Here is a 27,381-nt window from a genome sequence, read left to right on the forward strand (position 1 = left end):
AAGCAGTGGTATCAACGCAGAGTACTTAATTACCCTAACGACGAAAATTAGTGGTTAATATACGCGCGTATACACACGGGGAACGGGGGGTTGTTTGATTGGGCCAATTCGAGGCAATTCCTAGCGATTGCTGATTTCATTGAGCTTGCGCTTAAGAGTGCTTTGGCTCAGTGCCACGCCAACTGTCGGCCAACGGACATGGATCTCTTCTTCGAAGGTGTATCTCGATGATCTCGTTCGTTGCATATTGATCGATCGGTGCAGTGTTAACGTGCGATATATCTCTCGTTCGCGATGATATCGCGCGTCGCATCGATTTTCTTTTCTTCATTGGATCGTCTGTTAGAGAGAAGAGATTGTTGTGCAAACGCATTGTATAAGACTTTTGATTTGTTGAAAATATAAATTAAAGAAGTGAAGAAGAGAGGCAAAGATGAAGGCGAAGGAGCTGCGAATTGATTTAGTAAAACGTGTAATCAGTCAAACATATGTCTGGGATGTTTTTCTCATTTCAATAATAGTTGATATACTCAATCGAACGAAGTCTCGCAAGAAATTGCGAAACGATAGCAGATTTACATATTGTTCGCGTCACTATTATATCTGAACACTTAGAAAAATGGCATAAGCAACAGGAGCGTAAATGCAGAAAGATTCACAATGAGTTGAAGGTAAGAGAAGAGATATAATGCTACAAGATAATCATCATCGATAATCATATGGTTTGTTTTAAATTCCGCAAATTAAAGAAATATAATTATGTGACAAGGTGTATTAACGTAATTCTTAGTCTTTCGTAATTCCTTTCATTTCTAATAAATCTGCCAGAAATTTGCTCTAGAAATCCTTGTGTTTCCCCTATAATTCTTTAAAATATATTTCATAATCTTACATTTTATATTTCTTTTTTATTCCTTAATTCATTCCAAGTCTCCATCTCGCGAAAGTAGAAAACAAACTCGCCGATTCCCACGAGAGAGCGACTTCTCTCATTCTATTCCCACGAGCCTGACGTTAACCCTCGCGTTCGCACCCCGTATCATCCACCCCCGTCCGCACCGGCGTCGTGTGGATAAACCGTTTTTTTTTGCGCGCAGGTCGACAGGAAGAGGGGGCGATCGCGCTCGCGGGGGCCCGCGGTGACAGAGGGGGGCTGAGGAAACGATGGCGGTGGGCCGCGAGGGATAGCATCATCGCGCCCGCACGAAGCAGGATTGGCCGGGCCCCGGGTGTGGGGGCGACCTGGGCCGGCGTGCCTTGGAAAATATAAGCCTGTGTGAGTGGCGACTGATTAGCCAGAGGCTCTGGACGGAGAGTAGTGGCGAGAGTGTCCCGAGACAGAGAGAAGAGAGGACGAACGTTCTCTCGTATCGGGAAAGACGCGACATCGTCGGTTCAGTTCATTCAGTCTTCCAAGGTCTTCCGCCTCGTATAATAATCGGCCGGTGCGTCGCACCAAGTTAACGCCGTTTAAAACTAATCAAAATTAATCATAACCCGGGCAACAATTGATCGCAATTGCCGCGTGCGCGCGCTCCATTACAAGCAATCGGCTGCAACATTACTTCCTCCTTTTTTTTCTTTCATCGGCAGGAAGTGGGAAGAAATCTCGAAAAATCTTCGCGATGATGAGCGCGATTGATGCCGAGGTGTGAACCAATCTCTCATTTAACTTCTGTTCTCGGATTTTAATTTAATCGAATCTATGGACATCCCCGAAAACGTAAATTGATGGAGGAAACCCGGAAGATGCTTTACGGAAGATATATCAAGTGGTTTGTGATATTCGCCGCATTTAATCGATTAAAATCCGAAAATTAGAAATCAAGACATGTACAAATTCGATGATTATAAATCAAGATTTTTAAAATAGAGACAAAAGTCAATAAAATAGAAGTGCGAATAAAAATGAAAATTGTAGTACGATAAAAAAAACAATAAGTAATTCAGTACTATCAAATTCGTTTCGTAAACTTTCCCAGTTTTCTGTCTTTAAACAAATAAAGAGAGAGAGAGAGAGAGAGAGAGAGAGAGAGAGAGAGGAGATGCAAAAGAGAGAGAAGTGAATTTCATATTTTGACGAAGCGCATAAATTATTGCGAAATTTTTCAAAATCTTTCTGTAAAAAGTCAAGAGATTTTTCAAAATGGACGGTGCTCCCTCTTGGGACGATCCGATCTTCTCGGAGTTTGGAGCGCGCGGTGGAACCTCTGGAGCTCACAGCATCCAGGTGATGCTGAGTCTGCATGGCAGCGGCCATCACGGAAGCGGCGACCTGTTGCCGACCGGCGGCGGTCAGCTTCACAAGCTGGATTCGTCGAACAGCCCATCACCGCATCATCAGGCCGCGTCGCAGCATCAGCATCATCTGCAGCAGCAGCAGAAGGAGCTTAAGGAGCTCGAATTATCCAGCATGTACGCGCCTTTACCGCCGCAGACGCAGGACGTCACCACTTCAACGTCTACCAGCGTAACACCAACCTCGACGAGCCTACAACAGGGTCTACAACTTGGAAATGCGCTCAAGAGGAAGCCGGATGATCCGATCAATGCGCTCGCGCCAGGTAACTTTCGAATCTTTTACTAAAACTTCTAAAATTTGTTTCACATAGATATTTGTCTCTTCTGAAACACGCTCTCTCCAATCTTCTTTCCAATATGCTATTTTAATCTGAAGGAATTTTGGAAAATTGTTGTAATCGATATTATTTTAGCACTTGCAAACTTCGCGATTTTACGACTGACAAACGAATATTAATATTACAGTTAGCAGTGAAGCGCAACCAACCAAGAAGGATTCGAAAAAGAAGACTGACAATAATAACATCAAGAAAAAGAAGACGAGGTATCTATATATGATATGTGCGACTAATTATTAATTTTATATCTATATAAATATCCTTCTTTTATAAAATATATACGTGTATTATATATTAATACTAATACATATTTAAATTTGTGTTTAAAACAGATGTAAGCTGAAATCTCTCTCTCTTTTTCTCTAATTTACGTAGATGTAAGCTAAAATTTCTCTCTTTCTCTCTCTTTCTTCAACTTATCTAATTTGTAAATTTGTAAATATATAGAATTTGTATAACTTATCCACGACTTCTTCATTTCAGAACAACTTTCACGGCTTATCAACTTGAGGAGCTCGAAAGAGCGTTCGAGCGGGCTCCTTATCCAGACGTCTTCGCTCGCGATGAACTCGCGTTGAAGCTTGCGCTTTCCGAAACTCGCGTTCAGGTGTGGTTCCAGAATCGTCGTGCAAAGTGGCGGAAGAAGGAACCACCACGCAAGACTGCTGGTTACATGGCGGCGGGTTCCGCCAGCCCCGGATTATCAGGTAAAATTATATCTGCACCTGTAAAATTGATCTTGTTAATACATGCGTCAAAATCTTTATTTTCATATCTTTTTTGGCATAATTTTCTTCTAAAGAAAAAAAAAACAAGACAGAAAAAATAATAGAAAAGATGAAAAAAAAAAAGAGTTTTTAGCCTGATGACCATATTTGAAAATTCTTTTAATGTTATTCCTTTTCGTTATTCCCAGGCTCCTTTACGTCGCTTAACAACACCCTGAATCCGTTCGCGTCGCCGACGACGGCGGCGGCGCCGCCGGACGCGTGGGCCTACTCGCCGGCATATGATTTAGGGCCTCATTTGAATTTACTCAGCCCGTCCAACTCGTATTCGACCGCGGCAGCGGCGGCGGCCTTCGGTAACAATGGCAACGTTTCGTACTCGTCGTACACGAGCATGCTGCCGACGCAGCACGACGCCTCGTTGTTCTCCACGCCGGCCGCCGCCGGCAACACCATGCGCGTCCACCAGGACTACATGAACCCCGGTGGCGGCAACAGCCCGCCGCCGCCCCCCGGCGGTGCCCTCACCCGCGCCGATTATCAGACCATGGTGACGGCGGCGCACTCGCCGCCCACTCATCTGGGAAGTTCCATGTCCGAGGACGAGCACGGCGGCTGCCTCGCGGATAAATACACGCACGAGCAGACGGCGGCCGATTACGGCCAGCAGCAGCAACCGCCACAACCCGATCAGAAGCAGGATTACGGCATGCATTCGCCGCAGACCCGTCAGGCCATGAAGGACGGCCAGGTGATGGTCAAGAGCGAGCCCGGTAGTCAGCAGAATTATGTGCAGTTACCTCCTTTTCTGAACTGACTCGCGGCCTCCTCCGTTCTAGATCTCTTCTAGACGGTTTTCGCGATCTATACTCTGTGTTTCGCAACGAGCGCGGAGAGTATTAGATCCTGGACATGGTTACTCGCGCATCTCGACTTGATCTAAATCGTAGACAAACTCTTTCGTTCACTTCGGGATATGGAATATAAAAGATCGTTATGCGCGAAGCGCTGAAAAGAAATATTTGTATGAAAAGCGTCTATTGAGATTCTAAGTCTATGTACACGCAGTATTTCGAGGGATGTACATTACGAGTGATGTAATCCAGGATCGAGCTTGCGTTAAAACACACCCGACATGTTTGTACTTGTTTTGCTTGTGAGTGATCGCGAGAAATTGCGTCATTGTGTCGCTTTATGCGAAAATAATCGATCGTACACATCATATTACGTATAAAGAGAAAGAATATAAAATATATCCTAGAATATGTGTAAAGTATCTTATTTAAAGAAGGAGAGACTTATAAAAAGTTATACCTTTTCGTTGCTCTACTAATTTCTCATCTCAATCCGCGGAAAATCAAAACGTAAATACGTAAAATAGGATTCGAACGCGTGGTGATTATTTACATATAGGAAACAGAATAAGAAAAAATAACTAAGAGAGAAAAGCGCCTTCGAGCGACACCTCGCGACGATAATCAATATTCTATTCATATTCTGTCAATTTCTCTCGATCGATCGTCGACAAAAAGAAAAGATATATTGAAGAATAATTTTAATGTCAACGTATGTATAAAAAATTCTTTCAGAAAAGTGATTTTTCTGAATCTCGTCGGCTAATGAGAGAAAGTACAGAAATCACACGCGATATTTTCTGTACCTTAAATAATCAATGCCTTATGCAGTGCCTTTGTATTAAAAAAAAAGTGGATCTTAATCAAAGTAATATCGCTTTGTATCTTGCAATACTCAATTTCTATGTAAAACTGATTTATAATAAATCAAGAGTGATAAAATTGAAATAATCTGGGTGAAAAAGAAATTCTAATGGAATGATAAAATCGAAATAATCTTGTACCTTATATCGATCCATATTCAATTATCACATCAAAAATTTGTAATAACAATAAGCAATGAAATCTATGCATAAATATTATTATCATACCGATTCATCATTTCATAACATTTCATTTACTTTGTTTGAAGTGCACTGCTGTATTTTTACACATTGGATCCAAATTACAAATCAATGTAATCTTACCATATCTATGAAATCATTTTTTGTAAAATATGTATTCTATACAAAGTATTTACATATATTATGTATGTTGCCGTTTCGTCGTAGATGTCTCGTCTTCATCATCAAAATCATTATCATCATCCATATCATTGCTGTCTTTGGTATTAAAATCATCATTTATATTATGGCTATCTTCATTATTCAAATAGTCATTGATATTTCGTACAGTATCATTGTCATTGCCTTCTGTAACATTTCTCTTTTTTAAAGGAAACAAAGATTGTTCCTTTGCATTGTGTCCATTGTTCCAGATGCCATCGCCTGTGAAATGAGTATCCTTTTCCAGCATATACAGGCATAATGCAAGATACTGACCATTTGTAAATGAGAATTCTGTACTCTGAGAATAACGCCGTTTCAAATCGGCCAGTACCTTTTCTACCTTGGATCTGAAAATAACAAATCACGAGCTAATTTTTTATTGTAATTTTCCAAGCAATTAAATAGAAATACAATAATTACCGTCTATAAAGTACAATGTGTATATTCTGGCATATCTCATTTATCGTAAAATGCTTCTTCAGATATTTAAACATTTGCTCGATATCGGCAAATCCGACCGTTTTCCAATGCGGATGTCTCGCCAATAGATCGTTTTTATCCACTCCCAGTTCTTGCAAAAATACATGTTTCAGACCTTTTCTGGACAGAACTGTGGCATTGTCTAAATATCTAGAATAAAATTGACAAAATAAAATATATATATAACAATATATAAAATAATGAATTTCATTAAGATTTCAGCTATATTTATGAATTGCAAGCTCTTACTTTTCCATGTCGGCGGGTTTGGACAGGACCGTTTGAGGACGAACCCATTTCGAGCGATTTATGGTGTGAAGATAATCTATACGATTTTTCGCCATATCTTTATGGACGATAATTCGTAGGATTCGAGGATGTTTGCACCACACGTGCAGTTCCGGATGTCGTTTTATCATCTCCATTCGCTCAAGAAAAGTGTCATTACCCATTTCGAGAATCCTCATATATTTCTTTACATATTCATCTGATATTTCATATCTTTTAAATGACATTAGTAATCGCTTAATATTATCAGCATCTTGAAAAAGTATGTAGGGATGTTTCCTTAAAAGCGTTATAATTGGTATTCCACAAATATCTGTAAAACCATCTAACAGTGACTTGATGTTGTCGGCAGAAGCGGTGATGACGAAAGGATTCATTTTTATCTGTGCATAAAAATAAAAAAATGATTTTTGTAAAAAAATTTTGTATGATCGGTAAACTGCAAAAATTTAGAAATTTGAGGATTCTGAAATTAAATTTAATCGAATAATTTGAAAAAAAATTGAAGAAAAGATTTGTATTTGTTATCAATTATTTCAATTTAAACTGCAAAATTTTTTTATGAAAAATAAAACTTATTTGAATATTAAGAGTACACTTACCAGTTCCTCATTGTAATCGAGATTAATTCTAAGTACTTTTAATGTTTCTGCAATCATGCTTATGCTCTTAAATTTCATGTACTTGTGCAACAATATTTTGTCATCTAAATATGGTAGATTGAATACTCGAGTTTTGCAATGCAAGAGACATTCTTTGTAGTATTGATGGATTGTCAATTTGTTGCTTGATGATTCCAATTGGGAAATATCGCTTGGAACTTCATGACCGAGTCTATCAAATATATTCTTGGCGATGCTTTGTTCAATTGGAATATTGGTCTTCTCTTTGAATGTAGATACATATCTGCGAAAAAGATGGACCATTCTGGAATTTCAAAAGTTATTGAGATATTCATGCACTTAACAGAATATGATCAATCTGTAACTGATTGTAAACTTACCTGCTCACTAAAGACGAATTCAAATCTGACACTCCTATGTCTTTCATTATATTGATTCTATGTTCTAGTTTGTGACTGTTCAATATTAGACAGAATTGAAAGTTTAGCAGAGGACTTGCATTGACATTGTTTTTCTAAAATAAGAATAAATGAAATATTGTTATATTTTGTTTAATTAAAAAATGAAGAAATTGCATCATTCCTATTGTAGACAAAGTTTTATTATAAAAATTGCAAAAGAAAGTTTTTAACGTTGTTTTTTTCTCTTCACATAGATGTGTTCTTCATATTTCTTGTTTTGTGAAAAATAAAAAAATATTGAATGTCTTTTTTTAGAACGACAGATTCAATTACAATCAGTTAATTCGTTTGTTCTAACAATTAACTATTCATAATTTTCCGTTGTTTTCTGAATTTTATTATCTATATCATAAGTAAAGAAAAGAAAGTAAAATTAATTATTATAATCGATATTGATACTACTTGAGAAAAGAGAAGTTACATTAAATTACGTAGTATATCAAGATTTATAAATTATATTTGTACACACCTGGCATATCAAGCAGTTGTTTATTAATCGATGGCGGGGAATATTAAAGATATTTTTGTTCGTATCAAAAAATTCTTCGACATCGGCGGAATTTAAGCCTAGATTCGTTATGAGAATCTTTTGAAACTCTTTCTTTTTCAAAAAATGTGCCATCGAAGTGGATGTACCCTTGTTACCGAACCTCATTATTGTTCAATCTATTGACACGCGATATATTTTTGCAATTTTAATTTAATCAGTTTTCTATAATTCGTAACAATTGTCCCCGAATAGCACCAATTTTTATTTTATTTATTAGCAGTATCGTAATACAAAAACTACAAAATATTTGTTTGATTACGTTTGACTTTACAAAACCTACCTTAACCTAACCTTAATTTAGTCCGGAGACGTTAATGTCGCCTCGGTAGAAAAACATATGTCAATGTGCTATTGAATAGAAAAATAACATCAAATTTGAATTTTTGAATCTCCTCTCCAAACATATAAAAACAATTTTATTTTTTTTTTACAATTAATATTAATAGCATTGCATCTTTTTTGTATTAAATAGCGAGTTGCAATATATTGTTAGATATATAAAATGCTCTATAATTATAGTTAGAAAACTTACTAAGTATCGGCAAGATTTCCTTGAACAAAATTCGCTATATCTCTCGCATTGCGCAGTTCAATTTAAAAAGTTTATTCGTAAATACACATAAAAACTGTATGCACAATGCAATATGTAGTAATGCATATATTAATATTAATCTGTCTTATATTTTGCTATTATCGAGCAATTATTTTATTACATTAAATACGTCAATCTCGCATATGTTGTACTTTCAAGCAATTCCAATAACTATTTTTTTCCAGATGTTATGCAAAAATCATTAAAATTTATTTTTTGAGCGGAAACGTATGTATTTAAATCTCGGAAGGTTTAATTCGCAAAATCACAGGGACACTAGTGCATGGCAAAATTGCGTGCAATTCCGTGACAACGGCCGTCACAAGATCGGCCGGTGTCACGTCATACGTAATGTTTAAGAGATTTAACGACTTCTTCGTTCGCCAATTCGAAAGTAAAGACTTTTTCGTTTCGTCGTTCGATTGATAGTTCACGAGCTCGTCCGCGTTACCTAAAAAGAAGAAAACATTGAATATAAATAAACAATTCAAGATGCATTGTTAATGAAAAAGTTGGAAAGAAACTAAAAATAATTAATATATCATTTTTAACAAACTGTATTATCAAATATGTTATATACAAAATAATCTTTTTATTTGTAAAACTTAATATTATAATAGAAATTTATATAGTACATAATATTAATAATTATAATACAAAATTTGCGATATATGAAATAAGTATACATATTTGGGAATATAGATGCAGTAACAAGATTCTTTGTTGCTTACCTAATTCATTATAAACAATAGAATCGGTTTGCACTCGTTCACTTGATTTATGCGTCTCGCAAGCCACTAAAACAGGTACATTAAAGGCCTTTGCTATCAGAGCGACTTGCGCAGTTCCTGCTCTCGACATTACCGCTCCGTTGGCTAATATTGCATGGGCACCAAGAAAAACTTTACTAACCTAGACAATGAAATAATAAACTGTTTTAGCAAAACAAAAACAAAACCTATATAAATATTTTAAGTTGTCTCAAATCTGTTTTTAAAAAAAGAGAGATTGCTTGCTTCTATTTATATATATGAATATATAATATATGAGATTTGCATAACTTTGTAATATGTAATAAGTACTTAAAAAAGAAAACAAAATAAATTTAAGATTTAGTAATAAATATTTCAGTTAACTGTGCATGCTATTTATATACTTCTGGCATAATAAAGCTGAGAGCGTTGATCAATATATATGAGCACTCAATTCCATGTCTTGCTAAACGTCTTAGCTGTTCCTTTCCTTCTAACCATGGCCTACCATCAACCACAATCACCCGAAACTGTTTACCAGCATCATGTGCTTCTACTAATATTTTGTAGATCAAGGATGAACTGAAATTATATCACAGACAATTACAGCATTTAAATAAGCAATAACAAAAATCTTCAAATATAAGAAACATAAATCAATGTATATATATTTTGCACTCTATGTTTTCATTTCTAAATTATATATTTTGATAATCTGAACACTTACTAGCCATATGTTAAAATAACATTTCCGTTTGAGATTTTCTCTCGTATCGTTATAGATATTGCCTTGTCAGCCAGTTTAATTTGCTCCGAAATATAGGTATCTATTATATCCTGCAATTTATTTTTTGCCTGGAAGAAATCAAACATTAAGTAATAAACAAAATGTTACATGTAAGAAACTCAAATAAAAGGAATATAAGTACATGTTTAAATGAACAATCAAGAACATTTGCAATGAAAATAAAAGAATCATAATGTTTATATAATTAAAATTATATTAAATAAAAGGAACACAAAAAGCTAATATAAAATCATTTACTTCTTCATCAGACAATGATGAAAATCGTGCCATTTGCCACTTAAGATGACGCATGGCATTGTGTTGCGAGACGGCCAATGGTCTACAATGATGTAAATATGCCAGGGATTGTTGCAAACTCGTCTCGAGACCGCGGGTGAAGTCGGCCTGCGCCGGCTTCTCGAAGTCCTGGACCATTTGTTTGATAGCAGTCAGAAGCGCGACACATCTTGCATTACTACCAACGATAACTTTATTTGCGTATCGAACACCTAGTCTAACTATTGCCGGATGTATATTCGAGTTGACAGGAGCTACATCAATCCACGAGATCTTTCTTTCATGATACAAATGTTTAAATAAACTAAGTTGGTGCGGATCCTCCTTTACTGCATTCTTTGTAACTTCTTTCTTTACTGCACACTCGGATTTAGTCTCTATACATGGTTTAATAGGTTCTTTAGTTTTACTATTATCCTTTGCTAATAATTGTTGCTGTTTTGCAGCTCTCTGCGCTTCCTGCTTGGCTCTTCGTTCCGCCCGTAATTCGGCCTTGTTTTTCCCTCCGATACTTTCTTTGCTTTTGTCCTCAAACGCGCAGTCTTGCGTAACAATATTTGAAGAATGAATTGTGTTTTCCTTAGATACTTCTCTCGTAAGTTGCGAATCTCTTACAATCGTCGCTGCATCTGTTTTTGTACTTTTTTCTGAGCTGTCACAATTAGCTGCAATAGGTTTATTTTTAACATCTGTTTCTACTATTTTGTTATCGTTTTCTTTCGCTACTTCGTTTCTTTCTACATTTTTCTGCGGAATTTTGCAATTGGTTACTGGAGATACATTCTTGACATTGTTTGCTCCTGCTACTTTGCTTACATTTTTCCCTTTCGCCGTTTTAGCAGCGGCCTTGGCAGCTTTCTTCGCTTCGCGCTCCGCTTTGATCTCCTCTCTCGTCTTTTGCGGAAAATTCATTTTTCCATCTGACATTCGTGGAGAAACTCATTCACTTATTCATCGTTAAAAACCAGCGTGCGTGAACTGGGTTTTTTTTTTTTTTTTTTTTTTTAAGAAAAAATGAGGGTTATATATATAGAGCTTCAGCGCCACCCTTTCAGATTGAACAAACTAAAGTTGGTTATTTGACAAGGAGTGGGGAGTAAACACGATAGAAATTACGTGTACATTTGCTGCGCTCGTGATTATGCACATTTGAGGTTTGTCAAACGGTGGAACTTCGAAAGGGATTGTCATTTGGAAATTCTCTTGTTAAAAACGAATCACCGTAAAAGTAACTTATATTCTAATCCGATAAAATTGTATAATTCGGTTCAAGGATCGCCGGGAGATTCAGAATCGACGTAGCGTTCTTTTCTTAACCTTTAAATACTCTCACCACCATGATTCTTTGAATCTCTGAAGAGCCTTTATGTGATGATTATATTTTATGAATATTTCCAGAGTGTAAAATTCAATTGACACATCAAGATGGACAGGCTATTACGGTTAGGCGGTGGAATGCCGGGTTTAAATCAAGGACCACCACCCTCCGATGCACCTGTTGTTGACACAGCTGAACAGGTATTCATTGGTCAGATATTCGTATCTTTATATTCTTTGTATCGCTTCACTTTATTTTATTTCTAAAGGTATACATATCATCCTTGGCCCTTTTGAAAATGCTCAAGCATGGTCGTGCCGGAGTACCGATGGAGGTGATGGGTCTGATGCTGGGAGAATTTGTCGACGACTACACTGTTCGCGTTATTGATGTTTTTGCCATGCCTCAAACAGGAACAGTAAATGTCAAAATGCATTGAGAAATACATTTGTATATGACATATATTCTTATATATATATATTCTTATGTTATCTCAGGGTGTCAGTGTAGAGGCGGTAGATCCAGTGTTTCAAGCAAAGATGTTAGATATGTTGAAGCAGACCGGTCGGCCGGAAATGGTAGTGGGCTGGTATCATTCTCATCCGGGTTTCGGTTGCTGGCTGTCTGGAGTGGATATTAACACTCAACAATCTTTCGAGGCTCTTAGTGAAAGAGCTGTAGCTGTTGTCATTGATCCTATACAATCAGTGAAGGGAAAGGTTGTCATTGATGCATTTAGATTAATCAATCCAAACATGATGGTAAGCATATATTCGTTCTGATCAATCGTGTGTTTTTTGATTATGTGATTCTGATATCATGCTGATTGCAGGTCTTGGGACAAGAACCAAGGCAAACAACATCAAATTTAGGCCATCTACAGAAACCATCGGTTCAAGCGCTGATACACGGATTAAATCGACATTACTACAGTATTAGTATTAATTATCGTAAGAATGAGCTGGAACAGAAAATGCTATTGAATTTACATAAAAAGACATGGATGGATGGTCTGACGCTTGCCGAATATTCAGAGCACAGTCGACTCAATGAGAATATCGTTTCCGAAATGCTTGAACTTGCAAAGAATTACAACAAGGTAAAACATAGTGCAACAATTTCAAAACTTTACAAGTACTATTTGTATATGGTAGAGATGTGTGACTAGATATTCCAAATTTTTTTTATCATGTGATCATCAATTTGATGTCTTTATAGGCCTTGGAGGAGGAAGAAAAGATGACACCCGAACAATTAGCAATAAAGAATGTGGGTAAGCAAGATCCGAAACGACATCTTGAAGAAAAAGTGGATACGCTAATGGCTACAAATATTGTCCAATGTTTGGGAGCTATGCTTGACACAGTTGTATTTAAATAATTATTTCTTATTATACCACTCGCAATATGATATTTAAAGGAAATATACATCTCTCTTTGTAAAATAAAAGTATGATACTTTTTTTGATATTCACCACTAATGCAATTGATATGCGCTATTAGTTTTGTGTAAATTTTTATTGAAGATACATGTTATCTTGATAAATTTGGTGTACTTATTGGACTGAATATTACAAATTGTTATAAATCATAGTATATAAAAGTTTAACAAACAAAAGAGAAATATATGATAAATATCTGCTGATAATGAGATAATGTACAATGAAATAAGAGCTTATCAAATGTGACATATTATAATTCATACTGAAATATCTAAGATTTCTTAGAATATATAATCTTACATTATTATCAATTATGTTTATATAATAATAATTTATACGTATTACAGAGGACATACTTTTTACTAAAAATCTGTATCGATGGCATAAAAATATATAATTCTCGTCTTCTCATGATTAAAAAAAAATATATATATGTACAGTAAACTCTCTTGAGATCATTCTTATCAGCCTTAATGGAATGATAAGGATTAGATGTAATTTGGAATATTTTACATTGGAATTTGTGCATCTGGAAAAAACGGCATAAATGCAAGTATCAGCACATATATAAAAAAGAAAAAAAAATAAGTCTAATATAAAAAGATTTTTTTAACTTTTTTTCTTAGAATATAACCCAGACAGCACATATTCCTAAAAGACGATTTAAAGATATTTTATCATACTTTAAACATCTTCAAGATATCTATTGGCCTTTTTGTGCTGCTTGGGTAAGCTTCAATAAAATCAAGAAATTACTGTACAATATATAAAACCAGAATTGGGTTTTTAGGCTAGAGAGAATGTAATATATAATGTCATAAAGAAAATAATTTTATATTTTATATAACAATTGTTTAATTCTTTTCTCTTTTGCATAAAAAATCCATCTAACTCGGTGTAGGTTCTCGATTTTTATCCTTTTTCTTCTTCTTTTTTTTTTCTTTTACTGGAGCCTCCTATAATAATATGTAACAACGTGATAATATACATATTTGATTATATATTCAAATTAAAATCATGATTTAATTACCCCACTAGCGCTTTCTTCCATTACTATGGATTCTTCACCTTCCCTGTCTTGCTTCTCTTTGCTTTTTTTCTTTTTCTTGTCTTTTTTCTCCTTCTTTTTATCTTTTGGTGACGATAATTCTGGTGATGATGTTTCTTGTTTTATAGAAACATTTGTATCCGTTACACTTGTATCATCTTCTCTTTTTCTTTTTCTAGAGCCAACGTCACCGTTTTTCTCCGTCTACATTTTTTAAAATATTTTATAAATAATCAATTACATACACAGACACATATATATATATATAAACATTTATTTATTTAAAAAAAAAAAAAAAATTAGAGAAATTAGAAAGTTAAAATAATTAAGACTTGCCTTAATTTCTGCTGTTGACGTTGGTGTTCCAGAATAATCTGTGTAATTTTGTAACCAACCTGCAGGTGTGTTTTCATTTGGTTTTCCATATTTATCTAAGGTCCCTTCAACTACCATACGTTTTTTTTGCAATGCTTTAGGACCTAAACCCCACTTCCTTGGATATGCATCTCTCTCCATGATTACCCTTTTAATTTTTGCAGCAACTCCATGATCACAAGCAGCCATAGTTGGAGAGGTCATCAAAGCTATAGCTAAATACATATAAATAAAACTTTATGGTTAAATATTATTTAAAAATTCTAAAGAAATTTTTAAAAATAAATATAAAAGTAATACATAAATTTTTTGAATTTCTCTTATGAGTTGTACAGCAGATGATGCAAGAAGTTGGATAATGTACAATATTATTATATACATACACACATACAATTATTCTGAAAATATATTTACCAAGTGCAACAGCTTCGCCTTTAGTAGTCACAATTACAATTTCTTGGTTTAATTCTATCCCTTGGTCATACATTATAACACCTGGCAGCATTATTTTAGCTCCGTAACATATTGCATTTACCTAAAATTCATGAAATAATGCCGTAAAATAAAAATATATTGTTATTATTAAAATTAAATAAAAAACCTATTCTTGTATAATATTAATTAAGAAATAAAAGCCCGAATACATACAGCGCTATCCTTCAAGATGATCCTCTTGTGATTCATCAATAGTGCTTCTAATGGTTTTATAACTCTCCTTAGATAAGATTCGTCTCCATGATTGTCATACAACCATTGGGCATCAAGAATGTCATGCATTGTAACCATGGCATCTTTTTCGGATTGAACGCCGGAACGAATCCTCCGAAGTTCTTGCATATTAGCGCCGGTACCTACGTACAGCCCGAGATGGACACACATAGTTCTTATGTAAGAACCAGCCTCGCAACTAACACGAAACACTCCCATATTAATCTCCTTGTTATAATCGAGCAGTTCATTTTCATATACTGTCCTTACGCGAAGCTGTCTTTTGACCGCCGATATCAACGGTGGTCTTTGGAAGAGAGCACCATGCAACTTTTCTAATGACTGCTTTACCTAAATCATCATATAACATCAATGTATGATATCGTGCAAAAGGGAGAGGGGGAGTATCTTAACAATATTCTGATGACTTACCTTCTGAATACTTTCTGGCGCGGAGTGAAGTTTAAACACAGCAACATATTCCTTTCCAGCTGACTGTTGCGACTTGGCTAATCTAGTCGCTCTGTCTATACAAACTATCAAACATCCCGATACTTTAGGATCCAATGTACCCGAGTGACCAGTTTTCTCCACCCTTAAAATCCTCTTTATCCAAGCTACCACTTCGTGTGATGAAGGGTTACATGGTTTGTCCAAGTTGATGCATCCTGACTTTATGTACTCTGATAAGCTACGATTAAGTGGGGTAGAACCACTTGTTAAAGGTGTAAAATGTTTCGTGCGTGTCAGCATTTTGTCAAAATTCTGCAATAGATAAATAAGAAGTTTCTTTTTATGGATATCTTGTCTGATCATTATTAATGTGTGAAAAAGAATTTGCAAAAATCAAATCACTGACCTTAAATAATAGAGGCCAATCCTTACATTCTAGTTTCACCTCCTCATTGGAGGGTACTATCTCGCACTTCATCGTCCTTTGAATTTCCCCAAGCGATGGCTTGTTTTTCTTCTTCTTACTCTTATCTGCAACAAGACCGATAAAATCTAACCTACATCTTAATCTCTATACAATTATATACGACAGATCTGTATTTTTTTTAAACTAAATTTGTTAGAGCAAATTTAATGCGCGAAAGCTATGAATGTGTTAGCATTTTTTGATATTTCCGATAATACTGTCATTTTAATCGATCGTGCAATTAAGCAAAAACACGTGTATATCATGAGGTATTACAAGATGGAAACATAACAGAAACCACGCGGCCCGAGACATTACTGACAATAATGTAAAAAAGCACGAGCATACAAAGTTAATTTTGGAAAAAAAGAATTCGCGACGTGCATACAAAAATAATGTATATTATTTACCTTCTTCTGCCATTTTTAAGTTATTATTATAACACGTGAAGTCGCGTACAATCCAAACTCTAGATCACTCCGAATATAGCAAAGATTTCCGGGGTTTGAGCATAAACTAAAGTTGAATGAGATTGAAGAGCAACAATGGATTTCAGGTTTGCGTTGCAAAATCTACTCAGAATACTGTAACGTTTGATTGATCAATCAGAACGAAAGGAACAAAAATTTCCTTGTCCTGATTGGTCTACCAAACGCTGTTTCACTAAAGGTGCAATTCATGGGACGCTCGTTTCAGTATTGCATTGGTCACGTGATTAAACATTTAAACGTTTAGTAATCTTTAAAATGTTTCAATAAATATTGAAATGCTTCTAAATAAAATAAGTTGAATAACTGGTTATTAGAGATTTTATTTTATTTATATTTAATGTTTACATTTTTTCTTAATATTTTTTTAAATATATATATTTTTATTATATTTTTTCTTTTTATGTGTTTTTCACAATATAGTATCAAATTTAATCACGTGACCTTTGACGTTAAAAATTCAGCAAAGAATTCGATGATCGGCGTTTGTGTCGCTATCGAAATGTATCCGAAATAATCGCAATCTTGTATCGAAATCTCGGGACATATATATATATCGAAGTCGATCAAAAAAATATTTACGAATCATTTTGACATTTTTGACAATATAAACATATTTTCCGATTTTTTTATTTAAATAAAAATTAAGCCTAACTAAGAAAATCATTTTTTATGATTTCTAATAAATTTCCAAAAATGTTATTTGAGTATTCGTTGCAATAAAAAAAAAAACAGGTTATCTGACGTAACGTCATGGATCAGCTGATAGCTGCAGTAGTATTAGTCGTATTACTAAACTTGCATACATTATGCATCGTAAAAAATTGACAACTGGATACTAGGCACACAAACGAGAAAATTGAAGAAAATAAACGATAACAGAGAATAAAAATGTCTATACTGGATTCACTGCCACAGAAGAAAAATAAAAAAGTATATATACTCGTAACTACAATCTGGTTTGCTTTATTTTTAACATCGTATGAATCAAGATACTAACATATTCCCAACCAACGATAATCCAAACGTCAGTTTGCCATGGATGAGCAAAACGTCAAAATGTTAATTTTTCCCTTTTTGAGGCTTCGATTTCGTCCAAAATTAGGGGCTATATGGATTGCACAAACTAACGAAATAAAACATTCTCGTGAAATTTTTGCACGACCTGATTACCATCATGGAAGCTTATGAATACAGATGTAGCAAGGAGGCAAAGTTATTTTGGGCATGTGTCTGTTAACCCCAGAAATGCAGACACAGATGATTTTAATATTTATTATCACGTATAAGCTTGACATTCTGGGATATTTTCACTAGTTTTGTTTAAACATGGATCCAGATTCCACAGAAATGGCAAACGAAGTCAAGAACAAAGTTATACTGCACTGGAACTGTCGAGGTCTTGTGGAGTTTCCAGAAGTAATAAGATCGCATGGTAGTCATATTCAAGAGATATATCTCAAGTGGAACAAGCTTACCACTCTACCATCCTGGATCATAGAACTGTTTAACGTAACCAACTTGTACATGTACGGCAACCTGATCGAACAATTGCCCATGGAACTCGGTCAGATGAGTCAGTTGACGGTGTTGGATCTAAGCGCTAATAAACTAGAGCAAATACCTTCCTGTATCAGTAATTTGAGCAATCTAAAGTCTTTATTTTTAAATGACAACTTTGTAGAAAGATTACCAGTTGGTAAGTGTGATAACTAGGTATATGTTCTATTACGAGAACAAAGAATTTATTGATTTATCTGACGAACAAAAACAGAATTGGACAAACTGAGAAATCTGGAAATACTATCTGTCTCGGGCAATCATATTGTTGCACTACCAGAATGGATCGGCTCTCTACCAAGACTTAAAGAATTATATATAGATAACAATCAGCTGAGAGAACTACCTAACAGATTGACGTTAGCACCTGAACTTGCGATGATCTCTGTGTGTTCAAACAGGTCATTATCCATATTAACATTTTTCAAAATAAATATTTTATAAAAAACATAAGAAAAAATTATATTCTAACAGAAATCAATTTACATTTTTTAACTGTGTATAAATGTTTATTACAGACTGAGATATTTACCATTAAATGGATTTTTATCAGCTCCCTGTATCCGATTTGATGCAAATGAATACTTAAATTATGTGTCGTATCCACTTCTACTTCAACTACTTTCACAACTTCGGATGACGGCTATACACGACAGGAGCAGTTTGGCATTTGGGTAAGCTTTTTAAAAATATCAATAACCAGAATATGTATATATCAATGTAACTGAAAGATAAATCCTGAGCAGCTGTTATTATATATACAAAGCTTTTTATTACATATACAAAGTAATTTTATATAATTGTATGTATATATATATATATATATGGAATCACAGGTGTTTTAAAACGCATTATAACACTACTGTGTTAAACACAAATATGAAACTGTACATAGAGATGAGAGGTTTGTATGAAATGGACGCCGACGTTATAATCGAATTACCACGGCAGCTCCTAAAAATTCACCAAGTTCACGAAAACACGACCTGTTCCCTATGGGAATTAGCTCTGCGAAGAATTTATATCGAGAGGTAATTCAGGAACGTTATGTAAAAATATCAGGAATATCTCCATTTCTGTTTCAATAGAGTATAAATATCTCATATAATTTAACGTAAGTATATTTTAGGTACAAACACACACTCGATGTGTTCACTTCTCCTCCAAATGTGACGATATTCTATGAATCACTTCTCAAAAATACTAAATTGGACTTTACATTGTCGTCTACAAACTATACTTTATATAGTTTATTAATGAACGGACCTGCCAGTATTTGTATAAATACACAATGTCAGCAACCTATATTTACAGAAGCTTGGATCATTATCGGTATTAGCCGTTACGCAGAGTCCATGATAATGATAGCTTTATGTTGTAGCAAAAGGTAACGTATAAAATAATTGTATAGTACCTGAGTATATATCAGTTTGTAAGTCTTTTTCAACTTTGCAGTTGTGCTACTGCATTTGCTACACACTCGAATACGACTATTAAGCTTCATTGGCACTCGATCAATTGATAAATTCTCCTCATTTAGATATTGATACGTATTTAATTAATGCATTTCTGTATATAAAAAGTATTAGGAAAATAAAAATTCTTGTTTGTTGAAATCCTGCGACAATATTCTGTAAATTAAATTTCTAGCTATGTGTGATCATATAATTTATTCAGCATTCAGCTATCAATAGCGAATGTTTCGTTTGATAATGCCCAGTAAGAATTCAAATTCCATAACATAATATAACATAGATTAAGTTAAATTATTATAATATCGTATGAATAGTTTTCTCTAAATATCATTGGTCTAGTCTACACTGATATACTTCTATACGTACTAAATATTATACTGATCAATCACAATCATTCCATTCTTTAGAGGAATGCCTATGATTGGCTAGTGTAGTACTTAATACATATTAAAGTATATCGGTGTAAACTAGGCCATTATTCAAGTGACTAGTTTCACTGAATACTATTTTTTTTATTAAAATATACCTTGTGATTTTGAGATGCGACATATCTTTTATGTAATATGTATAAAAAGTTAAATTTCTTCTTTTTTAGATTCCATCTCTGTTTTCACATAAAATTAAGTCGCGGAAAATATTCTTTGATCTATACATATTCTATAGATTTTGATTTGATCGTTTACTCAAGCGATCAAAATATCTAACGCTTTGTCGCGATCAAAATTACACTTCACTAATGCCGCGGAAACTTCATCTTCGTGGAATCCTAAATCTTTTAATGTACATAAATTCTCGTAGTAGATTCTTGCTTTGGATTGATCGTACTGTGTGAGTATCAGCGCTTTCTCGGCGTAGTCATTCGGGACGCCGCTCTCCTCTAGAGATTGGATGGCCAATAGGTACTCTACGATTTTCTTTTCATGTACACGACCCAATTCTAACACCGCGCGTGCCGCTCTGCACTTAGGAAATCCCATGTCATTCAACTGCATCACCAACTTTAAATCGTCCTCCGTCATATTCGACAACGAATCTACTGGCGATTTTGCGTGATTCGATGATAATGCATCGTGTCTTACATTTGCGCATCTGTCACTATCTGGACTCTCCAAATCGGGCCACGGCTTCCAATTCTGTTGCAAGGATAGATCGATTAGAATTAGTCATAAATTATATATTTCAAAGAAGAAATTTTTTATCACCTCCATAACAGGCCGTTCCAATTCTTTTTGAAGTTCCTGCATTATTGCTGAAACGCTACGATGATTTTCAACATTAGCTAGTTCATCCTCGTCGGCTTGATTATCCACTGGAGTTTTCATATCATCAACTTTCTCTTCCTTGGAAATTCCCGAAGTATCATCGATTGTTAATTCATTTATTATATTCTCAAATTTTCCTGCCGGTATCCATTGTGATCTAGGTTGTAAAACCTATATAAAAAAAATAGATATTAAGTGTAAGACAAACTTATCTATAATATACATAACATTTGCTAATAATATTCATTAGAGTTACAGAAGAATGTAATTTTGTAAAGTGACTATTAGTTTTTCACTTGCCTGTGCTAATTCCTCCATATCATTGATAGTTTTTAGTTCCATATTGTCAAAGGGGCTGCTTGTGTCATTATCGAAATCGGCATAGTTCAAATCTCCATTGGTCTTTGCATGATCTTGAAGGTCATTTGCAGGAGGTGACAAAGGTTGCGGTGTAAGTATTGTGGTTTCTGGAGCAGGTGTATTGATAGGCTGTTGTTTCACGCAATTTAGCGACGATAATGGAGGAGTCTCCTTTTTCTCCTTTTTCTTCTTTTCCTTCAATCGAGCTTGAAGAGCTTTATTATAGGCCTGTCTAGACTTGCGCCATTCGCACATCTGAATACAAATCAATTCATTAAATCAAAGATAGGTTCATTTAAATGACAAACGAGTTGTCGAATAATTTCTCTATGTGGAATATTATATGGAACATCAAAGTATTATAGACATAATAATTACCTTCTCGAGTACTGATTTTTCCAAACTGAAATCATACGTCAGCTTTGACACATCAGGCAAACGATTGTTGTACGCCGCTGGCAGACCAATCTTCCTCGGCGGTTTGTAGGCCTCCGCGATTTTGACATGAACGCCGTCCATATACGACGCGACTAGATCACATTGTGCCGATACAAAAGGTCGAGCCATTACTTCCTGGACACGATAGGAAACGGTAAGAAATAACCTGTGAAGAGCTTTCGTTTTATTCGATCGCACATGTCCATTGACACGCATATAATTACAATTTTATTGAACATCAGATCCTCTCGCTCTCGAAACTCGCTAGATATCTCTCTAATATCTAAAATGGCAAAAATACACTACTATTTGATAGATCGAAATAACCTGGCTGTCACCATTAGTCGCCATATTGCTTTTTATATAGCAGAAATTCAAACCTTGCTTTCAATCAGCCAAGATTCTAGTTTACCATCGAATTTCTGCTAAACAAATTTTTTTTTATTTTTTGTGATATATTGTCGGGAATATCAATAATTTTTAATATAAAACCTTGCATAGAAAAGAGAATAATAATTATATATATAATTTCATATAATTTTATTTTATATTATTTTATATTATCAACAATTTGTGTCAAATGTCTTACATTATTGTCAATCACATTATATTTTCATAATTTCTAAGAATACATACTTTCACATTTGGTTTTAATTTAAATGAAATGTACTAATATTTGCAGACTATTATATATATTAGATATACTGCAAATGTAGGTAATACTTTTGTACTGTGAATATCACAGATACCATGTCATATGGTAATAAAATATAAATATGTATAAGGCTTCCTCAATTAAATATGTATAAGTCCTTCTAAATTATGTACAAATAGATTAGTCTAATAGTATAGTCAAATATCCTAAAACTTTCATCGTAGTAAAGGAATCTGCATATGGCTAGATCTTTCGTTAGGTTTATTCTCTAACATAATCTTAGGATTAATGTCTAGTTCCTTCTGCTTTCGCTTGGCTTCAAAAGATTTCATATATGCAAGGAAACAAGTCCAAATCAAACTGCATACACTGACATACACAACGCGATTTCGTTCGGGGATCAGGGTGAAATTGATAGTTTGCAGAATTGGCCATATGCAAATGGCAACCTAGAAGATAATCTTTCATCAATTTCATAATCTTAATGTCATAATTATGATAAGAACTTATCTGTATTGTATGAAATGATACCCTGTATGTTGGCCAGAATTTAATTTTGACCTCCTCAATACATTCCGAAACTGGCTTTAATTCAAGAAAACTCATGCCAAAGAAGAAGGAACACATAGCTGCAGGGGTATATGTAACTTGCTCAACCAAAGCCTGTAATTATTTCATTATTAGTTAATTATTATCTTGAGTTTTAATTCCATTTCTTTTCGTACGTGAATTAATTTAAAAAAATTTACAACAAAATTAAACTGTATATAAAATGTTATAACATTTTTATATACATGTGCGTACCTTAGTGATTGCAGACTTTAAATTTGCTTTCGGCCAAAGATAAGACGCGCATTTCAGCCAACAGTACAATGTAGGTGCTACGTACAGGCTACCGTACAAACTAAACCGCACAACTTCTGCATAATTAAATTCTTCTTTGCCCATTATTTTTTGTTGCAACAAGCATGCGGTTGGCCATATAACCGAATAGGATGCCATGCCTCGAACAATCGGGTATTTCTGCGTGATCTCGCGAAATTTCACGAATATTATGCGCATTTTCGATATGCTCCTGTCTGCATAAATATATAAATTATTAAATTAAAATTAAATTACTAAACTATAAATAAACTATTAAATTATAGAATCCTTTTAACTTTAAATCATTTGAGATAATCTGAAATACGTCATTTGGAATAGCGCGCCAAAAGTATATAATATGTAGAATTGCGTTCAAAAACATCACCCGTGTACATACGAGCATTGTTCTATCTTTATTCAACTTTTAACAAGTACAAAGATAGAACGACACTCGTGTGTACACGGTGATGTTTCCGAACGTAGCCCAGTGTTTCAAAAAAAATCGCACGGGATGTTTTTCACGAAAAAGAAAAATAACAAAAAAATTAATCGTAATCACTTTGAATAGACTTTCGAGAAAACTGAATTATTCTCGGCCTCTGAATGCGTCAATTTTTAAAAATAATCCCTTTTTTTTTAACTATTTATATATATTCATGTCTGTACATATATCTCTCCATTTTTTCAAAAACCTCTTCTTATCTATAGACGTACGTATCTCGCAATTTTACGATTCATTACGTCATAGATGAACTTAGAAACACGAGAAACGAGAAGTTACCTTCCGCAGCGTTACCGAGAACAAAAAAGCCGAACGAGGAGAACTAAGTTGCAACACTCGTTGACGAACGTGCTCGCTGCAACTTTGACAGATCGCAGCGTTGTGTGTGTCGCCGCGATACGGATCGGTGCATCCGGAGCGCGTGTCTCGTTGTGACGCGACGCCGACGATGACTGAGACCTGAGATTGACAGTCTTCGTGTGTTAAAGGAACACGTGCCCATCGTCGACGATGACGAAATCAGTCCATTCTTATCTGTCCTTGGTACGCGACCTGCTGCTTTTCCGTTGAATCGATCGCGTTGCGAAATCAGCTGTTCTCTTATGCACTTTCTTGATAACGTAGAACTCAGAAGATGTCGATAAGGTTGCATACGCGCGATAATCTATAATTTCGGTTTTGTACTGACATATTAGTTTTCATCTAGAATCGATAATCTATTTAATATATAATCTGGTGAAAACGATATAATTTCCTATATAGCATAATTTCGTATATTCAAATAATATATCAAATATGAGATGTACGCGCGCGCTATTTTAAGGAATACAATTGATTTAATGATCCCTTGTATGTCATGTGATTAAAGAAAGATACATAGTACATAAATATAAGTAAATACATGCATTGCCAGCAATGATATATAACTGATAAAATATTTAAAAACGCAGAATATTTGTACCTTTATAGACAATGTACATTATATTTATTTCTATACATATATGTCGTAGTATTCATAGAATACCTCAGAGAGATATGTGCATATAAATTCTTACAAAAATGTAACATCTGGAAAAAACTTACTTTATGATAATATTATATAAATAACCATATATATTTTCTCTCCGATTATAATCAAATTTTTAAATTATGTATTTTTGGACAGCAATATTCATAAAGCAAGCTTGTGTGATAATCTAACTTAAAATTACAAGGATGATACTAGATCTGGTAAGTGTATATAAAAAGATGTCTTTAAAACTTTACATTATTCTCAACACTGTACAAAATAAACAGTGGCCAAAACAGATCGTACTAAGATATTTTTACAATGTGTTGCATTAGCTTCTCATATTTCTAATAATAAAAAAATACTATATACTCTCAATGATTGCGCGATCCATTAATTTCCCTAAAACTATATGCACAAATTGTTTTTATCAATTTTATCAAGTTCCCCATTAATTTTATATGCTATTGGCACAATCCATTTTGTAAATGAAAACTACACTAACCCAACTCATTACGTTGTAATGTCGAATAAATCACAAACACCCTCATTCTCACTAAGATTGAAGTGGTAATCTTTCTCTCCTGGAGGTGGACTTAATCTCACCAATGGTCCGCAAACTGCAAAAATTCAGGTGGAGATTAGAGATAGTATTTAAGATATTACAAGAAAGAAATAAGATTTAACTTACAATCAGAATAGAATTGGTCGAATAACTCAAAATCTGTTTGAAAGATATCTGTAATAAAAAAAAAGAGATTTAGTCTTAAAAAATTTACATTTACATAGTACAAAATGTTTTTGCAACAAACGGTAAATTTCAAAGTTTAAATTACATGAAATAAATTTACCTGCAGTGCTCACATCACGCAGGACTATCTTTGCTTCTATCAATTCCTGATCTTCTTCTTCCTCGTCATCCGTTAATACTGGACTCTGCGGTTTGATATTACTTTTTGGTGGTCTATTAAATAAATAAATTGTGTTCAATGTGTTCGTATGCAATCACATAAGTCTTGAGTAGCAAATATAACATATAAATGTAAAATTAAAATTAAGATAATAAATGTACATTTTGTATCAAATGAATAGCTCAAGCTTGACAACTATTCACCCCCATTACAAAATCAATTGGCACAATTACCAATTATACTATTTGCTCTGTGCAGATCAAGAATATTGTCTTACTATTCCTGGTACGATCAGAGCATGTGTATAAAGATGCATTTGTAAATACAACAAATTTCAATTTATACCTGCCAACTTTCCTCTTTGGTTTAACAGTAACTTCTTCCCCTTTTTTTTCATCCTCTTCATTTCCACGCTTTATACCTTTCGATACTTCTTTTAACCTCATTTCTAAAACTTTATTATCATAAGTTTTAGCTAATTCAGGTTGAACCATATATACTTTAATTTCTCCCGAGTTACTCTTCAAGTACATGTTATAACTTATCACTGCATCGTCTTGTGTGACAGTCTGTTAAAAATAAAGAGAAAGACATATATGAGAGACACTTTAATATATGCTAATGTGAAATATTTTTCAGACGTTTAAAAAGTACCTTCAAAACATTTGGTACTGTTAATTCCGTGTCTGGAGGAGCTTGAATTCCTAGTACGAATTGATCCAGAAAATTCTCTTTGACATCCTCGTAAGTAATATATGCATATTTCCTATTTATCATATCATTTTCTATATTTTTTATACTTTGCTGAATCCATCGAGTATGAGTGTCTAGAAGATACTCGTGATCCTCCAGTTTCCTGATCTCCTCCTTCAGGTCTGTCAACTTCTCGCCAACCTCTTGAGTATTGCAGCCAGGTCCCGCACCCCTTCAATCACAGTTTGCAAAGTAGCAATAAGTTGAGGAATAGCAATTTACACAGAAAATAAAGTTGAGGAAAATAATTTACTTCCATTGAATGCTGTTCTTGCTCTTCTTCTCTATAAGACCGATACCCTCAAGGACGTTTGTAATATCGTAAATGCGTCGTTTCTGTCGCACTTCCAGGAGATCCGCGGCCTGCAACGTTGACGATTCGATGATACTTTATCGATAAGAATCCAAGTACGTTGCATAGATTAGGTTAGGGCGATATAACGTGTCACGAAATTAAAATACCGTAATAACGCTATAGCCTATGGAGCCGAAAATCGGCGCCGAGTTTCACGAGATCGGACGAAATGTCCGCGTGATCGTGGATCGATCGAGCGAGTCAACGGGAACGCACTTATTTCAAAATTCCCGCAACCCAGATATGGCGTGTATTCGCCCGCGATAACTTAACCTAGTGTTCAGGTTAACTCTCTCTCGGTACCCTGTGTGCGACAAGTTGAATTACTCACGACTTTCAAATCTAGCACGCCGTCCTTGGCTTTCTGAAGCAGGGTGACAAAGCGGGTGGTGAGCAATCCGAGGGACTTCTCGAAACGGCTCTGCTGATTATCTGCCATTATCTCGCTCGTTGTCAAAATTTTCAAAACTTGCTACTCCCTTCGAAATTGCCGCAACACCACGGACGCCATCCAAGTGCAACGGCTATTCAAATATGAGCGCGTCTCTGCTGTCGGTAACGAATTTCCGTCGCGATTACAGATTTGAATGAGATGAAATCATGTGTAAAAAAATTATTCGA

General features: G+C 34.7%; 9 protein-coding genes across 20 annotated transcripts; 3 read left to right on the forward strand and 6 right to left on the reverse strand.

Moving 5' to 3' along the window:
- Positions 1–41: 41 nt before the first annotated feature.
- On the reverse strand, positions 42–8,491 carry Mterf5 (mitochondrial transcription termination factor 5). Of its 5 annotated transcripts, none has more exons than XR_011447591.1 (8): positions 7,811–8,243; positions 7,261–7,394; positions 6,860–7,184; positions 6,219–6,640; positions 5,910–6,119; positions 5,462–5,836; positions 3,099–3,364; positions 42–339 (listed from the first exon to the last, which is right to left on the reverse strand). XR_011447591.1 is itself a non-coding variant. In XM_070304610.1 (8 exons), exons 2-7 carry the CDS (start codon positions 7,994–7,996, stop codon positions 5,467–5,469), a joined length of 1,647 nt encoding a protein of 548 aa, XP_070160711.1. In that variant the 5' UTR covers positions 7,997–8,007; positions 8,424–8,491; the 3' UTR covers positions 2,966–3,364; positions 5,462–5,466. The 5 variants fall into 5 exon arrangements, 4 of the variants coding, with proteins under 4 accessions (XP_070160711.1, XP_070160710.1, XP_070160712.1 ...); XM_070304610.1 differs by lacking the exon at positions 42–339 and adding an exon at positions 8,424–8,491 and having other exon boundaries at positions 2,966–3,364; positions 7,811–8,007; XM_070304609.1 differs by lacking the exon at positions 42–339 and having other exon boundaries at positions 2,966–3,364; positions 7,811–8,007; positions 8,172–8,223.
- Repo (reversed polarity) lies at positions 107–5,177 on the forward strand. The gene is made up of 6 exons (XM_070304613.1): positions 107–671; positions 1,098–1,775; positions 2,130–2,564; positions 2,767–2,845; positions 3,123–3,346; positions 3,556–5,177. Exons 3-6 carry the CDS (start codon positions 2,147–2,149, stop codon positions 4,182–4,184), a joined length of 1,350 nt encoding a protein of 449 aa, XP_070160714.1. The 5' UTR covers positions 107–671; positions 1,098–1,775; positions 2,130–2,146; the 3' UTR covers positions 4,185–5,177.
- A 59-nt stretch (positions 8,492–8,550) lies between the features above and the next one.
- On the reverse strand, positions 8,551–11,252 carry Eif2bdelta (eukaryotic translation initiation factor 2B subunit delta). Its single transcript, XM_070304614.1, has 5 exons — positions 10,281–11,252; positions 9,963–10,090; positions 9,640–9,817; positions 9,215–9,395; positions 8,551–8,934 (listed from the first exon to the last, which is right to left on the reverse strand). Exons 1-5 carry the CDS (start codon positions 11,244–11,246, stop codon positions 8,720–8,722), a joined length of 1,668 nt encoding a protein of 555 aa, XP_070160715.1. The 5' UTR covers positions 11,247–11,252; the 3' UTR covers positions 8,551–8,719.
- Positions 11,253–11,369: 117 nt separating this feature from the next.
- Rpn11 (regulatory particle non-ATPase 11) lies at positions 11,370–13,321 on the forward strand. Of its 4 annotated transcripts, none has more exons than XM_070304618.1 (6): positions 11,370–11,473; positions 11,718–11,837; positions 11,906–12,055; positions 12,135–12,398; positions 12,470–12,736; positions 12,856–13,320. In XM_070304618.1, exons 2-6 carry the CDS (start codon positions 11,745–11,747, stop codon positions 13,015–13,017), a joined length of 936 nt encoding a protein of 311 aa, XP_070160719.1. In that variant the 5' UTR covers positions 11,370–11,473; positions 11,718–11,744; the 3' UTR covers positions 13,018–13,320. The 4 variants fall into 4 exon arrangements, with proteins under 4 accessions (XP_070160719.1, XP_070160720.1, XP_070160716.1 ...); XM_070304619.1 differs by having other exon boundaries at positions 11,420–11,485; positions 12,856–13,321; XM_070304615.1 differs by having other exon boundaries at positions 11,458–11,547.
- Positions 13,295–16,632, reverse strand: Nop60b (dyskerin pseudouridine synthase 1 Nop60B). The gene is made up of 8 exons (XM_070304612.1): positions 16,539–16,632; positions 16,069–16,193; positions 15,642–15,974; positions 15,150–15,560; positions 14,916–15,036; positions 14,463–14,716; positions 14,109–14,330; positions 13,295–14,034 (listed from the first exon to the last, which is right to left on the reverse strand). Exons 1-8 carry the CDS (start codon positions 16,549–16,551, stop codon positions 13,966–13,968), a joined length of 1,548 nt encoding a protein of 515 aa, XP_070160713.1. The 5' UTR covers positions 16,552–16,632; the 3' UTR covers positions 13,295–13,965.
- Positions 16,633–17,333: 701 nt separating this feature from the next.
- On the forward strand, positions 17,334–19,772 carry LOC138937688 (leucine-rich repeat-containing protein 28). The gene is made up of 7 exons (XM_070304201.1): positions 17,334–17,549; positions 17,722–18,315; positions 18,391–18,577; positions 18,695–18,850; positions 19,013–19,207; positions 19,306–19,563; positions 19,632–19,772. Exons 2-7 carry the CDS (start codon positions 17,946–17,948, stop codon positions 19,696–19,698), a joined length of 1,233 nt encoding a protein of 410 aa, XP_070160302.1. The 5' UTR covers positions 17,334–17,549; positions 17,722–17,945; the 3' UTR covers positions 19,699–19,772.
- On the reverse strand, positions 18,990–22,172 carry LOC138937687 (ubiquitin-associated protein 1). Of its 3 annotated transcripts, none has more exons than XM_070304199.1 (5): positions 21,936–22,172; positions 21,652–21,846; positions 21,214–21,528; positions 20,854–21,084; positions 18,990–20,784 (listed from the first exon to the last, which is right to left on the reverse strand). In XM_070304199.1, the coding sequence occupies exons 1-5, from the start codon at positions 21,948–21,950 to the stop codon at positions 20,335–20,337; spliced, it is 1,206 nt and encodes a 401-aa protein (XP_070160300.1). In that variant the 5' UTR covers positions 21,951–22,172; the 3' UTR covers positions 18,990–20,334. The 3 variants fall into 3 exon arrangements, with proteins under 3 accessions (XP_070160300.1, XP_070160301.1, XP_070160299.1); XM_070304200.1 differs by having other exon boundaries at positions 21,652–21,877; XM_070304198.1 differs by having other exon boundaries at positions 21,652–22,172.
- Positions 22,173–22,353: 181 nt separating this feature from the next.
- LOC138937763 (mpv17-like protein) lies at positions 22,354–24,324 on the reverse strand. Of its 2 annotated transcripts, none has more exons than XM_070304340.1 (4): positions 24,012–24,324; positions 23,171–23,445; positions 22,898–23,029; positions 22,354–22,815 (listed from the first exon to the last, which is right to left on the reverse strand). In XM_070304340.1, the coding sequence occupies exons 2-4, from the start codon at positions 23,426–23,428 to the stop codon at positions 22,582–22,584; spliced, it is 624 nt and encodes a 207-aa protein (XP_070160441.1). In that variant the 5' UTR covers positions 23,429–23,445; positions 24,012–24,324; the 3' UTR covers positions 22,354–22,581. The 2 variants fall into 2 exon arrangements, with proteins under 2 accessions (XP_070160441.1, XP_070160440.1); XM_070304339.1 differs by having other exon boundaries at positions 22,355–22,815; positions 23,171–23,441.
- Positions 24,325–24,872: 548 nt separating this feature from the next.
- LOC138937762 (transcription factor E2F5) lies at positions 24,873–27,281 on the reverse strand. Of its 2 annotated transcripts, XM_070304338.1 has the most exons (8): positions 27,092–27,281; positions 26,659–26,768; positions 26,453–26,577; positions 26,307–26,356; positions 25,998–26,221; positions 25,593–25,705; positions 25,433–25,480; positions 24,873–25,361 (listed from the first exon to the last, which is right to left on the reverse strand). In XM_070304338.1, exons 1-8 carry the CDS (start codon positions 27,197–27,199, stop codon positions 25,255–25,257), a joined length of 885 nt encoding a protein of 294 aa, XP_070160439.1. In that variant the 5' UTR covers positions 27,200–27,281; the 3' UTR covers positions 24,873–25,254. The 2 variants fall into 2 exon arrangements, with proteins under 2 accessions (XP_070160439.1, XP_070160437.1); XM_070304336.1 differs by having other exon boundaries at positions 24,874–25,361; positions 26,307–26,577; positions 27,092–27,280.
- Positions 27,282–27,381: the final 100 nt, after the last annotated feature.

Source organism: Polyergus mexicanus, unplaced genomic scaffold, assembly GCF_030449975.1.
Source record: "Polyergus mexicanus isolate NDT 795.1 unplaced genomic scaffold, iyPolMexi1.0 SCAF_11, whole genome shotgun sequence".
Classification (NCBI taxonomy): Eukaryota; Metazoa; Arthropoda; class Insecta; order Hymenoptera; family Formicidae; genus Polyergus; species Polyergus mexicanus.

Coding starts and splice junctions, on each gene's coding strand:
- Mterf5 (XM_070304610.1), bottom strand. CDS start 7,996: ATGAGGTTCGGTAACAAGGGTACATCCACTTCGATGGCACATTTTTTG. Junction 7,395..7,810: donor ACAACTGCTTGATATGCCAG/GTGTGTACAAAT, acceptor TTCTTATTTTAG/AAAAACAATGTCAATGCAAG. Junction 6,641..6,859: donor TCGATTACAATGAGGAACTG/GTAAGTGTACTC, acceptor TTTTATGCACAG/ATAAAAATGAATCCTTTCGT.
- LOC138937688 (XM_070304201.1), top strand. CDS start 17,946: ATGGATCCAGATTCCACAGAAATGGCAAACGAAGTCAAGAACAAAGTT. Junction 18,851..19,012: donor AGGAGCAGTTTGGCATTTGG/GTAAGCTTTTTA, acceptor ATGGAATCACAG/GTGTTTTAAAACGCATTATA. Junction 19,564..19,631: donor GCTTTATGTTGTAGCAAAAG/GTAACGTATAAA, acceptor TCAACTTTGCAG/TTGTGCTACTGCATTTGCTA.
- LOC138937762 (XM_070304336.1), bottom strand. CDS start 27,199: ATGGCAGATAATCAGCAGAGCCGTTTCGAGAAGTCCCTCGGATTGCTC. Junction 26,222..26,306: donor CAGTACCAAATGTTTTGAAG/GTACTTTTTAAA, acceptor TATTTTTAACAG/ACTGTCACACAAGACGATGC. Junction 25,362..25,432: donor CGACCAATTCTATTCTGATT/GTAAGTTAAATC, acceptor GAATTTTTGCAG/TTTGCGGACCATTGGTGAGA.
- LOC138937687 (XM_070304198.1), bottom strand. CDS start 21,927: ATGCGTGTCAATGGACATGTGCGATCGAATAAAACGAAAGCTCTTCAC. Junction 21,085..21,213: donor ATATGGAGGAATTAGCACAG/GCAAGTGAAAAA, acceptor TTTTTTATATAG/GTTTTACAACCTAGATCACA. Junction 20,785..20,853: donor TGGAACGGCCTGTTATGGAG/GTGATAAAAAAT, acceptor TCCTTGCAACAG/AATTGGAAGCCGTGGCCCGA.
- LOC138937763 (XM_070304340.1), bottom strand. CDS start 23,428: ATGCGCATAATATTCGTGAAATTTCGCGAGATCACGCAGAAATACCCG. Junction 23,030..23,170: donor TAAAGTCTGCAATCACTAAG/GTACGCACATGT, acceptor AAATAATTACAG/GCTTTGGTTGAGCAAGTTAC. Junction 22,816..22,897: donor AATTCTGGCCAACATACAGG/GTATCATTTCAT, acceptor ATTATCTTCTAG/GTTGCCATTTGCATATGGCC.
- Eif2bdelta (XM_070304614.1), bottom strand. CDS start 11,246: ATGTCAGATGGAAAAATGAATTTTCCGCAAAAGACGAGAGAGGAGATC. Junction 9,396..9,639: donor TCAGCTTTATTATGCCAGAA/GTATATAAATAG, acceptor TTCATTGTCTAG/GTTAGTAAAGTTTTTCTTGG. Junction 8,935..9,214: donor TATTGTTTATAATGAATTAG/GTAAGCAACAAA, acceptor TCTTCTTTTTAG/GTAACGCGGACGAGCTCGTG.
- Nop60b (XM_070304612.1), bottom strand. Junction 15,561..15,641: donor CGCCAGAAAGTATTCAGAAG/GTAAGTCATCAG, acceptor ATGATGATTTAG/GTAAAGCAGTCATTAGAAAA. Junction 14,331..14,462: donor CGTCAACAGCAGAAATTAAG/GCAAGTCTTAAT, acceptor TAAAAAATGTAG/ACGGAGAAAAACGGTGACGT.
- Rpn11 (XM_070304618.1), top strand. CDS start 11,745: ATGGACAGGCTATTACGGTTAGGCGGTGGAATGCCGGGTTTAAATCAA. Junction 11,838..11,905: donor TTGTTGACACAGCTGAACAG/GTATTCATTGGT, acceptor TTATTTCTAAAG/GTATACATATCATCCTTGGC. Junction 12,737..12,855: donor TTGCAAAGAATTACAACAAG/GTAAAACATAGT, acceptor ATGTCTTTATAG/GCCTTGGAGGAGGAAGAAAA.
- Repo (XM_070304613.1), top strand. CDS start 2,147: ATGGACGGTGCTCCCTCTTGGGACGATCCGATCTTCTCGGAGTTTGGA. Junction 2,565..2,766: donor GATCAATGCGCTCGCGCCAG/GTAACTTTCGAA, acceptor TTAATATTACAG/TTAGCAGTGAAGCGCAACCA. Junction 3,347..3,555: donor CGCCAGCCCCGGATTATCAG/GTAAAATTATAT, acceptor CGTTATTCCCAG/GCTCCTTTACGTCGCTTAAC.